Source organism: Myotis daubentonii, chromosome 1 (genome assembly GCF_963259705.1).
Source record: "Myotis daubentonii chromosome 1, mMyoDau2.1, whole genome shotgun sequence".
NCBI classification, from domain to species: Eukaryota; Metazoa; Chordata; class Mammalia; order Chiroptera; family Vespertilionidae; genus Myotis; species Myotis daubentonii.
Genome location: NC_081840.1, coordinates 21,249,747 through 21,265,565, shown reverse-complemented (window position 1 = coordinate 21,265,565; position 15,819 = coordinate 21,249,747). Strand labels below are relative to the sequence as shown.

The 15,819-nt window shown below is 43.4% G+C and overlaps 1 protein-coding gene across 24 annotated transcripts in view; it reads left to right on the top strand.

Moving 5' to 3' along the window:
• The window catches only part of TTLL5 (tubulin tyrosine ligase like 5), a 264,490-nt gene that overhangs the window by 82,108 nt on the left and 166,563 nt on the right, over nt 1-15,819 (top strand). For 20 of the 24 annotated variants that reach the window (XM_059689866.1, XM_059689805.1, XM_059689829.1 and 17 more), the window contains 4 exons: nt 1,462-1,575; nt 1,839-1,930; nt 7,989-8,051; nt 13,061-13,099. In XM_059689866.1, the coding sequence (XP_059545849.1) occupies nt 1,462-1,575; nt 1,839-1,930; nt 7,989-8,051; nt 13,061-13,099 (308 nt within the window). The remainder of the gene's footprint in view (nt 1-1,461; nt 1,576-1,838; nt 1,931-7,988; nt 8,052-13,060; nt 13,100-15,819) is intronic. The other 4 variants (XM_059689876.1, XM_059689822.1, XM_059689789.1 and 1 more) reach the window with 1 other exon arrangement.

Here is a 15,819-nt window from a genome sequence, read left to right as displayed (position 1 = left end):
ATCAGTCTCCCTTGTATCCAAAGGTAAAACCATTCATGTTTTTTTGCATACAGGGATGTATTAGTCAGCTTGGGCTGCTATAACAAAATAATCATAGACTGTGGCTTAAACCACAGAAATGTATTTCTCACAGCTTTGGAGGCTAACAAGTGCAAGATCAAGGTTCTGGCAAGGCAGGTTTTATTCTGAGGCCTCTTCTCTTGGCCTATAGGTGGCTAACATCTCACTGTGTGAGATGACTTCTTTCATGTGTATGCTTGGTGGGAGGAGGAGGTAGAGAGAAAGCTTTCTGGTGTCGCTGAAGGGCACTAATTCCATCAGACCAGACCTCACCCTCCTGACCTCAACTAACCCTCGTTCCCCAAAGCCCCACCTCTAAATACCATCACATTGGGGATTAGGGCTTCAACATATGAATTTGAAGGAACACAAAATTCAGTCCATAACAGTTAGTATTGCTAAAAAGGTCGAAAATTAGTTACCAAAATGCCTTTCCATAGATAGTCTACGCAAAGAGAAAAATAAATGCAGGAATAGCTTCTGACAGATGGGCTTCTTCTCTCTGGACAAAGTTACTTCTAGGAATTCAGAAAGTCAATTTATACCCACATTTCTTGAATTATTTCATATTTTCCCTACTTGGCAGATTTGTCTTATTTTGCGTCTTTTCATCTGTTTCAATAATAATCTATTCTCATGCATAATACCATCTGACTTATCATTTTATATTTTTCTATTCACTTAACATCAAAGTCACTTAAAACTTTTGTTCTCAGATGACATTCCTAATCATCATTCAGAAGGGGAAACAGTACAGATCATTTTGGGGGGTCTGTGGTGAACATGGCACATTTACTTGCTTTTGCAGAGTGCCCAGGGCATGCGGCCAGGACTCAGGTCTCTTAAAGTCCAGCAACCTGAGTATTTCTCAAGTTGTACTCTTTCGGTCGTAGTTCTCTTATGTGTCACTCATGACTCTCATCTCATTTTCCCCTTCAAGTTCTATAACATCCCACACCCAACTTGTTCATCTGTGACAATAGCTCCTTGGTTTCCTGTCTTCTGTCTCGGTTCTAATTCTTCTTCCCAGTGCTGAAAAGAGTATAGTTACTGAAATAAATGCACACTTAATTTCATACTGAGGTTTTCCTCAGACTTTTTCCATATTCTTGAAAATATTAAGTGTATTCTAAACCAAGATTAGGAGTACTAGCTTAGAAAGACACATGCACATCCTTTTTTTTCTACTTAACTCTCTCAACTCATAGTAGTTTCCTACTCTTCTGTTTTCTCTTCTTGCCTTTGAGTTTACCAGCTTTCATCTCTTTCCCAGGGTTTTGAAAATGGGCTTTGGATTTGAGCTTACACATATTCAGAAAGATAATGATGTTGAGGAACTGAATAGAGGGAAATGCAGAAAGGTAAAATGTTTTTTTCGTTTGTTTTTGTTTTTCTTTTTAGCGTTCCCGTCCACTCTCTGCCAGTGATGCAGAGATGAAAAACCTTGTGGGCTCAGCCCGGGAGAAGGTGCCGGCGAAACTAGGTGGTTCTGTGCTTGGTCTGTCAATGGAGGAGGTGAGATAACTCTGTTTCAGGCTTTTGGGTTCAGAGAACATTAGTGAGTTACTCATAATATTCATGACCAGCTCCTATCTTATATTGACAAATATAAGATTCAAGATGGGGGAAATTTTTTCCCCCAGAACACAGCATCTTAAATGTAATTAATTTCTCCCTCATGCTTCTTTCATATTCTTGGATCATAACTCTTTTCTATAACCACATGAATTCCAGTTTTCAAAATAGATAATAATTTTATTTTATTTTTCTCTATGTAGATCAGAGTTTTAAGGAGGGTGAAGGAAGAGAATGATCGGAGAGGTGGATTTATTCGGATATTCCCTACATCAGAGACATGGGAAATATACGGGTGAGGTGACTGCCTTTTTTTTTTTAATCTATACTTTACATCCACACAATTGGATTAATTGTGACATGGTGTCATTATTGCTCCCCACATGGTGCTTTTCTTATTTTGCTTGTTTATTTATTTACTAGGGCCCGGTGCACAAAAATTTGTGCATTCGGGGGTCCCTCAGCCCAGCCGATGCCCTCTTGCAGTCTGGGACCCCTTGGAGGATGTCCACCTGCTGGCTTAGGCCCGCTCCCTGGGGGATCGGGCCCAAGCTGGCAGTCAGACATCCCTCTGGCAGCCTGGCAGTCCTTGGAGGATATCCACTTACCAGCAGGGAGCAGACCTAAGCTGTAGTCGGACATCCTTAGTGCTGCTGAGGAGGCAGGAGAGGCTCCTGCCACCACCACTGTGCTGGCAGCCATCAGCCTGGCTTGTGGCTGAGCAGAGCTCCCCCTGTGGGAGCATACTGACCACCAGGGGACAGCTCCTGCATTGAGCATCTGCCCCCCTGGTGGTCAGTGTGTGTCATAGTGACCAGTCATTTCCAGTTGTTCTGCTGTTGGGGTCAATTTGCATATTACCCTTTTATTATATAGGACTAGAGGCCCGGTGCACAAAAATTTGTGCACTCGGGGTTGGGAGAGGAGGTCCCTCAGCCTGGCCTGTGCCCTCTCACAGTCTGGGACCCATCAGGAGATAATGACCTGCTGGTTTAGGCCTAATCCTAGGTGTAACCCCTGGTCGGGCTCAGAGCAGGGCCCATTGGGGAGTTGGGGCCCCGCCTCCTGTCATGCACAGAGCAGGGCGGATTGGGAGGTTGCGATGCCACCCTCAGTCATGCTCAGGGTAGGGCCGATTGGGGGGTTGGGGCACCACCCCCTGTCACACTCAAGGCAGGGTCCATAGGGAGGTTGCAGCGCCACTCCTGTCATGCACAGAGCAGGGCCGATCAGAGGGTAGGGGCTCCGCACCCTGTCACACTGATCCCGGTGCTGGGAAGCCTCGCTGCTCCGCTGATCCCAGGGCCAGGATGCCTCTTGGCTCCCCTGATCCCTGGCCCGGAGGCCTCTCGGCTCCGCTGATCACCGGGCCGGGAGGCCTCTTGGCTCCCCTGAACGCGGGGCCGGAGGCCTCTCGGCTTCTCTGATCACCGGGGCGGGAGGCCTCTCTGCTCCGCTGATCGCGGGGCCTCCGACTCCGCTGATCACGGGGCCGGGAGGCCTCTGGACTCCGCTGATTACCGGGGCTGGGAGGCCTCTCGGCTGATCACCGGGGCCGGGAGGCCTCTCGGCTCCGCTGATCACCGGGGCCGGGAGGCCTCTCGGCTCCGCTGATCACCGGGGCCGGGAGGCCTCTCGGCTCCGCTGATCACCGGGGCCGGGAGGCCTCTCGGCTCCGCTGATCGCAGGGCCTCCGACTCCGCTGATCACCGGGGCTGGGAGGCCTCTCGACTCCGCTGATCACTGGGGCCAGGAGGCCTCTCGGCTCCGCTGATCACTGGGGCCGGGAGGCCTCTCGGCTCCGCTGATCGCGGGGCCTCTGACTCCGCTGATCACCGGGGCCGGGAGGCCTCTCGACTCCGCTGATCACTGGGGCCGGGAGACCTCTCGGCTCCGCTGATCACCGGGGCCGGGAGGCCTCTCGGCTCCGCTGATCACTGGGGCCGGGAGGCCTCTCGGCTCCGCTGATCGTGGGGCCTCCAACTCCGCTGATCACCGGGGCCGGGAGGCCTCTCGACTCCGCTGATCACTGGGGCCGGGAGACCTCTCGGCTCCGCTGATCACCGGGGCCGGGAGGCCTCTCGGCTCCGCTGATCACTGGGGCCGGGAGGCCTCTCGGCTCCGCTGATCACTGGGGCCGGGAGACCTCTCGGCTCCGCTGATCACCGGGGCCGGGAGGCCTCTCGGCTCCGCTGATCGTGGGGCCTCCGACTCCGCTGATCACCTGGGCTGGGAGGCCTCTCGGCTCCGCTGATCACTGGGGCCGGGAGACCTCTCGGCTCCGCTGATCACCGGGGCCGGGAGGCCTCTCGGCTCCGCTGATCGTGGGGCCTCCGACTCCGCTGATCACCTGGGCTGGGAGGCCTCTCGGCTCCGCTGATCACTGGGGCCGGGAGGCCTCTCGGCTCCGCTGATCACTGGGGCCGGGAGGCCTCTTGGCTCCGCTGATCACTGGGGCCGGGAGGCCTCTCGGCTCCCCTGATCGCGGGGCCTCTGACTCCGCTGATCACCTGGGCTGGGAGGCCTCTCGGCTCTGCTGATCTCGGGCCGGGAGGCCTCTCCGCTCCGCTGATCTCGGGGCGGGAGGCCTCTCCGCTCCGCTGATCGTGGGGCCGGGAGGCCTCTCGACTATGCTGATCCCAGGCCCTGAGGCCTCTCTGCCCTGCTGCTTCAGGGCTGTTTGGCTTCGCTCTGCTTGGAGCCTGAGTATGCAAATTAACCGCCATCTTTTAGCTTCTAATTTTGGAGTTGTTGCTTCAGGAGCTCAGAGCCCTGCAGCTGCGGGGATCCTTGACTTTCTCCATCGCTTGGGCAACCAAGCCTCCTATTCTCAGCTGCCTGGCTGCCAGCCACCATCTTGGCTGACAGTTAATTTGCATATCTCGCTGATTAGCCAATGAAAAAGGTATCGGTTGTACGCCAATTACCATTTTTCTCTTTTATTAGTATAGGATAGAGGCCTGGTGCACAGGTGGGGGCCAGCTGGTTTGCCCTGAAGGGTGTCCCGGATCAGGCTGGGGGTCCTGCTGGGGTGCCTGGCCAGCCTGGGTGAGGGGCTGATGGCTGTTTGCAGGCTAGCCACACCCCCTTTAGGGTGGGGGGTCCCCACTGGGGTGCCTGGCCAGTCTGGGTGAGGGGCTGAGGGCCGTTTTCAGGCTGGCCAAGCCCCCCAGCGACGGAAGTTCCCAGCCTCTCCTTTTTTTATTTTTTTTTTATTCTGGGATTTATTTACCTTCTATAATTGAAACTTTGTAGCCTTGAGTGGAGCTCAGAGCCGTCCAGGGCGGGCGGGAAGCTTGGCTTCCTCCATCGCCAGGGACAACCCAAGGCTCCTGCTCGCTCCAGCTCCGTGGCCACAGCCGGCTGAAAGCAGGTATCTGGGGTTTATCTTCTATAATTGAAACTTTGTTGCCTTGAGTGGAGCTCAGAGCCGGCTGCGGCAGGCAGGAAGCTTGGCTTCCTCCATCACTGGGGCAACCAAGACTCCTGCTTGTCTCAACTCTGTGGCTGCCGGCTGCCATCTTGGTTGGTTTAATTTGCATATAGTTGCTCTGATTGGCTGGTGGGCGTGGCTTAAGGTGTAGCGAAAGTACAGTCAATTTGCAGTTTGTCTTTTATTAGTGTAGATTGGTGTAGATATGACTATGAATATCACCAACCCAAGCACTAGAGCATTAACAATAATTAAATCTACCTATGCATTCCTCCTCCTCTTTTTTTTTTTTAATCCCCTGCCTCTTTCCTAACTACCCTCTAACTCAGGATTGGACACTCCTAGATTTTGTGATTATCATTACCTTGATTTGGAAAAAAAAATGTTTTCTCATCTATATGTGTGCGTAAGCAATATATTGGTTATTTTTAGTTATTGAGATCTGGTTACTTGCAATAAAATGCATCCATTTTAAGTGTACAGTTTGACGATCAGTTTTAACAAATATAAACACCAGTTGAACCACCGCCATCACCACAATCAAGATACAGAACATTTCTGTCTCTTCCAGAAGTCCCCTTCTGTCTCTTTTAATAGTCAGTCCCCCATTACCTCAAGTCTCAGACATCTACTGCTGTATGTCACTCTAGTTTTTCTAGAATTTCATATAAATGGAATCATATAGTATGTACTCTTTGGTGTCAGGATTCTTTTGTTTGGTGCAGTTTTTTGAGATTTATTCATGTTGTTGTTTAAAGTAATAGTTATGTCATTATTGTTATGTACTGTTTCAGTATATGAATATACCACAATTTGTTTATCCATTGGGCTGTTGTGGAGCATTTGGGCTAGATCCAGTTTGGGGCTGTTAAGGAGAAAGCTGCTATGACATTCATGTACAAGTCCCTGTATGGATGTATGATTATGTTTCTTTTGGATAAATACATAGGAATGGAATAGGTGGGTCATGTGATAAGGGATAAAGGGTAATAGTACCATTTTACCAGTATAAATGTATGAGCGTTCTACTTGTTCCCCATCCTTGGTAACACTTGTTATTGTCAGGCTTTTACTTTTAGGCATTCTAGTAGTAGCATATCTCTATGGTTTTAACTTGCTCTTCTATGGATAATGATATTGAGCATTCGTATTCTGTTGACCATTTGTGTATCTTATTTTTCTATTTTAAATTTAGGATTTTTATCTTTTTTTAATATATTTTTATTTCAGAGAGGAAGGGAGAGGGGAGAGAGAGATAGAGGCATCAATGATGACAGAGAATCATTGATCAGCTGCCTCCTACACGCCCCACATTGGGGATTGAGCCCGCAACCTGGGCATGTGTCCTTAACTGGAATCAAACCTGGGATCCTTCAGTTCCCAGGCCTATGCTCTATCCACAGAGCCAGACTAGCTAGGGCGGATTTTTATCTTTTTATTATGTGTTATAAAGGACTTTTGATACAAGCCCTTTCTCAGCTATTTATATTGTGAATATTTTCTTCAAGTCTGTGGCTAGCTTTTTCACTTTTGTAACAGTGGCTTTTTAAAAACAGAAATTTTAAATTTCAGTGAAGCCCAGTTGCTCAAATTTGCATTAATACATATTTATTGAGTATTAACCAAGTATTAATATTTGCCTGGTGCTTTGGATTATAAACCAAATATTATATGGGAACCCTGCTCTTTGAGAATTAACAGTAAGATTATGGAGAAATTGTGTATACATATGATAAAAATAGTTCCGATTTTTGTAGCTCTATGTAATTATAATGTATTTAAACACATCATTGTTTTGCTCACTTTAATTATGAGGAAAGTAAGGCTCAGTAATGTGACTTGATTGTGATCTCACAGTGGGACCTGACACAGGGATTCTGACTCCAGATTTTACTTTTGTCCTGCTTCGTCATGCTGCTTTCCGAGAAGAACAACTTGACTCTCGGAGACAGTATATGACAGGTCCCTCTGATATACACTAAAGGCCAGGGTAGTTCAGACAAAGGCTCCTCTGTAGACTTGGAACAGTCATATCAAGAAGGCTCCCTGCAGCAGGGTGGTCCGAACTACTTTTGGAGAATAGGTTCTGAACGTATCCAGACAGAGGCAAAAGGATCAGTGGGAGGTGTGGTGTGCGCGGACCGTACGGAGACTTGCCCGGCTCTACTGCAGGATCCATGTTGGGGAACTGTGTGGACAAAGTGTGGTATAGATTGTCCAACATTTGAAAACTTGGAAGAGAACGTGTATGCCTCCAGCAGTAGGCATCAAGGAGCCGTTGGAAGCTCTTGAGGAATTTCTTGATTGAAACAATCTTCCATCCACATTCTCATGTTTTTGCATCCCCTATTTCCAGCTTCATTTGGCCTTTTCTCTCAGCTAGATACGATTTTTTTTGCTGGTGGCTTTGTTTTCATTTTCAGTTTTATTTTCTGAATTTAGTATATCACCTTTAGTAATCCAAGAAATCCTGCTTTTATTTCTTATTTTCTAAATAAGCCCTCTATTCCTTGTATTATATTTGCTGCTACTCTAGTATTTTATCATTTAACAAATATTTTTGTTGATTTCAGAGAGGAAGGGAGAGGGAGAGAGAGATAGAAACATCAGTGATAAGAGAGAATCAGTGATTGGCTGCCTCCTGCACAGCCCACTCTGGGGATCAAGTCTGCAACCCAGGCATGTGCCCTGACTGGGAATCGAACTGTGACCTCCTGGTTCATAGGTCGACACTCAACCACTGAGCCATGCCGGCTGGGCTATTTTATCATTTTAATTTGAGCAACTGCCTCCTCCTTTGCCACTTTAGAAACAGTACATTAGTAACCTGCTACTTCTGTGCTTGATTCCTGGTTTTATTTCTATAGTTTCTATTTTCAATAAGCTTAAGAAATAACCAGTTCCTTTCTTTGTCTTTCAGGTCCTACCTTGAACACAAAACCTCCATGAACTATATGCTGGCAACACGTCTCTTCCCAGACAGGTGGGGATTTGCTATTCTTATAAATTTGGTAGGACTAGATCACAAAACTAGGGAATAGAACATACAGTGAGAGAAAAACAGCTCTATAAAAGTCTTTATGTAAAAGCTTTGATAGAAAGGGCCTTGCAGAAAATACAACATAATAGCTCATTTTTCCAGAATTCATTCACTCTCAGCGCTTTGTAGCATTTCCAGAGGCTAAGAATGTTAAACTAATCAAGCTGCCTTTATGTAGAGGGGAATATGTGCTTATCTTCTAACAAATATGCCTTTTTGTTAATCTATTAACCAAATGACTAGCACTTTGGTGTTTTGTAATATAAAACAAATATTACATGGGATTAAAGCATAAAGATCTTTAAATTTTAAAGGTCTTTTAATTTTAAAAGTTAAACCATAAAGATCTTTAAATAAACTTAACAGATGCCCTAAACTTAATTCTTTTTAAAGGAAAGCGCTTATTCAGTGCCTTTTTACTTTAGACACAATTTTTGCAGACATGATCATCTGTTTTTCCAGACCAGAAGAGATTAGAATGATCAGATTAGAAAAGGTGGAGGGGAGGTAATTCACAAAATAAATACACTGAGAATTGTAAGAAATGACAACTGATAACCTTAATACAAGGGAAAATAGGGGGAAATGATGGAAAACAGACATTGGAATTCAAATAGCATAGCAATCAGAGACCGCTCAGTCCCACATATTTTTCTTGCCCCTGAGACATAGCTGCATTACAGTGCAGTTCAGTAATTGACTATGAAAATAAGGTACTTTAGTTATTTAGAGAAACCTATATTCAATTCAGGGTACATGTCCTTTATGCAGGACTCTTTTTTTTTTTTGTTTTTTTAAATCCTAGCCCGAGGACATTTTCCCATTGATTTTTAGGGAGAGTGGGAGAGAGCGAAACATCGATGTGAGAGAAACACATTGATTGGTTCGCAGGATTCTTAAACAAGATACCCAGATTTCAGCTGTTTCTTGCAATTTCATGATCTGTTATCAGGAAATATATGGGATTTACAATTTCTCTCTGTAACTTTATGATTATTACCATTGATGAACTAATTACACTGTGCAACTTGTAATGAAAGAAATCTTCAGATTTACTTAGAAAACATAGAAGCCTGGTTTTTTTATGACGCTCCCCATCCTTAGAGTTCATATGTGTTACTTTTCATTACTTTGGTTTTTAGTGGATGAGTACTTTCAGTCTGAAGATTTAAGTCTTTCAACTGGAGGAAGTATACCTCTCATCCTGTCTTTTCTCTTCGTGTGGAAATTTGTTAGATGAATTTTGGATCTTTTGCTATTTCCTTCATAGTTCTTTACTTTTTTTCTCAGACTTTTGATCTCATTATCTCTTAGATTTAAACTGGGAGACTTCTTGAACTTTGTCTCCAAAAACTCTAAATAAATCTAAACTCTAACAACTTCAGCCTTACCTGTTTGGTTATTTAAGACCAGCACAGAAGAGGGTTGTTCAATTTATTTTTTTTACTTTGGCAAGTATAATTTTAATATCAAGGAACTGTTTTTGCTTTCTGACTAGTTTTCATAGTTTATCGATGTGATATCTTTTCACATCTCTTTGACTTTTTTTTTTAAGAACAGTTTATTGATTTTTAGAGAAAGAGTAAGGGAGAGGGAGAGAGAGAAAGAATCATTGATGGGAGAGTGCAACATCGATTGGTTCCCTCCTGCATGCCCCTTACTGGGGATCAAGCCCGCAAACTGGGCATGTGCCTTGACTGTGACTCTAACTGGCAACCTTCTGGTGCACAGGACTATGCCCAACCAATTGAGCCACACCAGCCAGTGCTCTTTAATATTCTTAATTAGTTTGTTTAGTGTTCTTTTCTGGGTTTTGGTGGTTTTTTTTGTATTATATTTAATTCTTCTGGATTAGTTCTGTTTGTTTATGTCATTCTTTCTAGTTTGTACTGTTATATTTCCTCAAATACTAGTATTTGATGATCTTTGATTTCTAGTCATATCTATAAGTAATGGACTGTTTGCTTAGGATAGGCAGGCTATATGAGCTTCCTCACGGGTAGTATTGATCTATTTCTGAACTGATGTGGACTCGGCTTGTGTCTACGTCTTTCCATATTTGGGCTTCCCGTGAGGGAGGAGGAGAGCAGAGCACCACAATAGCCAAAATTAGGGAACATTCTGCTAGGGGTAGCATGCAATAAAAAAATTTGAAATGTAACTTGTGCTTTTTAATTAACACATTCAATAACAAGACCTAGCAGTGGGTCTTATAACCACCATAATTTCAAAAGTATGGTAAGTGTTGGCAATATTTTGAGACTCCTCTTAACAACTCTAAAGTAATATAAAAAAAGATGTTACTTCTTTGGGTTATGAAATCACAGTAATACTACTGAGGATGGTTTCCTGCATGTATATGAAGGAAATGCTAAATTTCAGTTAATATTTTTCCTATCTACTCCCTGAATTCTTTCTTCAGGCCCCAGTTAACACTCTGCATTCCAAAAACTTGGGTTAAAAAACCCCTGAATTTCCCTATTTAGCAAAGAAAGCCCCTCATGATCTACTCTTGACAGGCTTTTCAGTCTAATCTTCACTTCTCCACACAACCCATGGCCAACCAGACCACATCTACATGCTCTTTTTTGCCTCCTTATCTTTACATATCACTGTACCTCAGAATGACCTTTAGTCCATTCCTAACTTCTTTTTCTAACAATGTTCTTCATTCTCTTACCCAGACCAGGAGAGGTTCTTTACCCCTCAGCCTATTTAAATTTCCATATCTATAATAATAAAAGCATAATATGCTAATTAGACCGGACAGCTGAATGACCTTCCGGACAAAGCCGAAGCAGCGAGGGCTGAGGCAGAGGCGGTTAGGGTGATCAGGCAGGCAGGCAAACAGTTAGGGCTGATCAGGCAGGCAGGCGAGCAGTTAGGGGCGATCAGGCAGGCAGGCAGAGTGGTTAAGGGCGATCAGGCAGGTAAACAAGCAGTTAGAGGCAATCAAGCAGGCAGGCAGAGTGGTTAGGGGCAGCAGGCAGGCAGATGATCAGTTAGGGGTGATCAGGCAGGCAGGCGAGTGGTTAGGGGTGATTAGGCAGGCAGGCAGAGTGGTTAGGGGCGATCAGGCAGGCAGGCAGGTGAGCAGTTAGGGGCCAGCAGTCCCGTATTGCGAGAGGTATGTCCGACTGCCGGTTTAGGCCTGATCCCACAGAGATCCCTGCGGGACCAGGCCTAAACCGGCAGTTGGACATCCCCCAAAGGGTCCCAGATTGCGAGAGGGTGCAGGCTGGGCTGAGGGAGACTCCTCTCTCCCACCCCCCCATGCACGAATTTCATGCACCGGGCCTCTAGTTATATTATAATTGCCTGTTTTCTAACTAGTCTGTCTACTTTATAAGTTGACTTTTATGAGTAAGTACTTTGTTATGTTCATCTTTGTCAGTATCAAGAATATACTACATGGTAGGCTCACATACAAAAACATGCTTTGGAAAAATTGAAGAATTAAAATTGTATTTATTGCAAGCAACTAACATCTTCCAATAAGTCTCTTCTCTTTTATTTGAATTGATGTTTTTCCCTCTTGCTGATTCCATTGTATTATTGTCAGAACTACTTTCAAACTAATTCTCTAATCATTTCTTATAGGTTAATTTTGTCTCTTTCCTGCCCTCCTCCACTCCTCCCTCACCTACCCACCCTGCTCTGGCAAACAGTATCTTACATACTTTCATACATTATGATAATGATTTTAACCCTTTCAGATTAATAACACCTGGGGACCTGGTAAACCATGTTTATCCCCTGGTCCCACCCCCAAACTCTGAAGTACTAGTATTTACTAAAAAGCTGCGTAGGTGATGGTAATGTGAAGTCATGATTGCAAATTAGTGGAAAAAACCATTATATGATGGAAAAGTTAAAATAATCTTGAGACTTTCTGATGACAGTAGGATAATATGAGGACATTAGCATGAATAGAAGACATGGGAATGAAAAGACAAAGCATTTTGGTGAAGACAAACTTTTCACTTGATTTTTTATAGATAGAAAATCTTGATATCGATTGCATTTGTGTCTTAAAAACCCACACAATACCAAAGGTTACACATTGTGTAATTCCATTTATATAATATTTTGAAATGATACAATTTTAGAATAGAGAACTGATTAAAGAGAGCCTGGGGTTAGGTAAGCAGTGTGTTGTCATGAAAGAGCAACATGGGATCCCTATGGTGAAGGAATTGTTCAGTATCCTGCCTGGCATTGGGCACATGAACTTGCACAATGATAAAATTGTACTGAGCTACATATACACAATTACAAATGAGTACAAGTAAAACTGGGGAAATTTAAGAAAAGAGTGTTAGGTGAAAGTAAATTGAATGAGGAGAAAATTTTTTAAAGGAAAAAACAAAAGCCAATTTAACATGAATGGCATTCGCCTACTTTGGTTAGAGCCCAGGTGATGGAGAGCAAGCATCACGTGTGGAAAGTCTATTTCTCTTGAGCAGCTCTTTGGACCTCGTAAGAATGGAGATTGGTTTCTTTTCCTAATGCAGTTCAGTGAAAGCATAGAGTACTGGAGTGTGAAACCTAAGCCTGGGTTCAGACTTAAGCCTATTAAGCTCCGACCTTGGGCATGTCATAAAATGGTCTTTCTGTAAATGGGGCTAATAGTAACCTCCTTCACATCATTGCTGTGAAGAACAATGTGACTTGATTTGTGACTGGATGTACACATGCAAGTAACTGTTACAACTTTTCTCTAGGATTCATTTGTTCTATCCCTTTTGTGTCTTGATCCTCCCTCAAGCTCCGGGTACTCTGTTCTTTTCTGGGCATGTTCTCAGTCATCTCTGCTGCTTCTCCCTCAACATGTCTTCCCTGGCATAATTCCATGTTGAATGTCTACAATACAAATGTCAGGTGTGAGTGTGTGAACTCAGAGAGAACATCCGTGATGTGCTCTAACCCACTTGTCCTTTCTACTTCTGCAGGGGAAACCCAAGAAGAAGCTTATTGACAGGAAGAACACGGTAACTGATTTTTAAAAGTTGAGCAATTTTTTCCATGTGCGTAGTATGTGATCATGCACAGACTAAATATGCATGATACTTCATAGAACCATTTTCAATTTGGCTCCGCTTGAGTAGTAACATGAAAATGTTTTCTATCAAAACATTATTCTGTAGCAACATTTTACAATCGAAGTTTGGGATTTATGTGCTTACTTATAACTACAGGTATATCATTCCAACTGATAATAATAGTATTCTTCTTTGGCTATGTAAGAGAGACCAAAATATTAATGAAATTTCAAGACTGCCTATGTTAGATTCAAATAAGAGGTTAAGTTTTGGCTTTGACATACCTGGGCATACAGCTCTGCACCTTATGGGACTGAGTAGAACTACTTCCAATTTGCCACGAAACTAAAAATATGCAGAATACCTGTGGCTGCTCACTTTGGCAGAGGAGAGAAAGAAAGGTCTTAGAGGAAGAGCTGAGATGGCCTTATCCAACTGAAGATTCCAACTACAACAAAACTCTTCAACCTAAACTCACACCCTCTGGTTTCAGACATTACGTATATCCCCTTTGCTTTATATATCTTTAAAAAGCAAAATGAGGACAATAAGAAACATTCTATATCAGCGGTCGCCAACCTTTCGGACCTCACGGACAACCAGTGGTCCACGGCCCACCCGTTGGCAACTGCTGTTCTTTATCTAGCGTTTGCTTCTACATTTAAGAATGAAGGTAAACTTGGTCTCTCACTCAAATCTTCTAAAGCATAAATCTAATTTTTCTTTAAAAAGAAGGAAAACTGCCTATCTAGCATGGCTCAGTGGTTAAGTGTTGACCTATGAACCAGGAGGTCATGGTTCGATTCCTGGTCAGGGCACATGCCTGGGTTTTGGGCTAGATCCCCAGTGTGGGGCGTACAGGAGGTAGCTGGTCAATGATTCTCTCTCATTATTGATGTTTCTATCTCTCTCTCCCTCTCTTTTCCTCTCTGAAATCAATAAAAAAATATATATATTTTAAAAGGAAAACTAATGACTGCCATTTAATTAAAGGAAAACAAGTCAAGTTTGTAGCTTATTTCCAAATGAAAGTCATATTTAGTGTTTAAGTTTTCTCCAGTTTTCAATCAAGGAATATGCTTCCTAGAGTATATGCTATCAATTTTGAAATTAGAAAAAAACAAAACAAAAAAGATAAAATCTTAAACAAGAATATTTGAAAATCAGTGAGTTCTGCCCTTTGTTCATTTTTTGCCACTCATTTTATATGGTTTGGCCATCAGTAGGGTTTTTTTATGTGGTATAGAGGCATAAGCAAATGAAAGATGGTGTGATAGACCATATGTTGTAGCATGAAACAATTCCTAATATATCTAAAAGGATTAAAAGCATAGAGTATGTTCCTTGACCACATGGAGGTTAGAAATCAGTAAAATAGAAAAAAATCTCTAAATATTTAGGAATTAACATATTTCTAAATAATCCACAGGTGAAGGAAGAGATTAGGAAGGAAAATTTTTGAACTGAAGGGTAATAAAAATATAACATTAAAATCTGTGGGATCTAGTTAAGGAGTGTTTCTAAGGAAATTTATATCTTCAAGTGCTTATATTAGGAAGCAGAATTAAATCACTGATCTAATATTCATTTTATGAAACTGGAAAAAGAAGAATAACCCAAAGTAAGTAGAAGAAAGGAAATAATAAAGGACAGATATCAAATTTTAAAAAATAAAGAAAATTAATAAAATCCAAAATTGGTCATTGATAGGATAGCAGAATTGATAAACCCTTATGTAGTCTGATCTATAAAAAAAACAGAGAACCCTAATTGCCAATATGAGATAGGAAAGATGGATATCACTATAGATTTTAAAGACATAAAAAGGATATTATTGCCCTGACTGGTTTGGCTCAGTGGATAGAGCGTCTGCCTGCAGACTCAAGGGTCCCAGGTTTGATTCCAGTCAAGGGCATGTACCTTGGTTGCGGGCGCATTCCCAGTAGGGGGTGTGCAGGAGGCAGCTGATCCATGTTTCTCTCATCGATGTTTCTAACTCTGTATTCCTCTCTCTTCCTCTCTATAAAAAATCAATAAAAACAATAAAAATATTAAAAAAATGGTTTTAGGTGATATTCATGCTATTCCACTTAAAAAAAAAAGATATTATTAACAATCTTGTTGTACTACTTTGACAACTTACAAACAACGTCTGAATTTCTTATGGGAAGAGAACACTTAGTAAAACTGATATAAGCTAAAATACAAATTTTGAATATTTCTATACCTGTTAAAAATATTGAATCCTATCTAATAAAGAGGGAATATGCTAATTAACCCTCATGCTGTTGCAAAGATGGCGGCACCCACAGCCAATAAGGAGGGAATATGCTAATTGACTGCCCTGCCCTCAAAATGGCGACACCCAGTCCCCTCAGCTCCCCAGGCGCCCAGGGCTGGCCCGAGACTCAGGTAACCAGGGCCGCCAAGGCTTACGCTGCCGGCAGTGGCAGCGGCAGAGGCAGAGGTGTGATGGGGGCGTCGTCTTCCCCTGATCGCTGGGTCATCTCCTGCCCCTGAGGGTTCCCGCACTGTGAGGGGGGCAGGCCGGGCTGAAAGACCCCCCCTCCAGTACATGAATTTTCATGCACTGGGCCTCTAGTTTGTAACAAAAAACCTTCCTACAAAGAAAACTCCAGGCCCAGTGGGTTCACTAGTAAACTCTATCA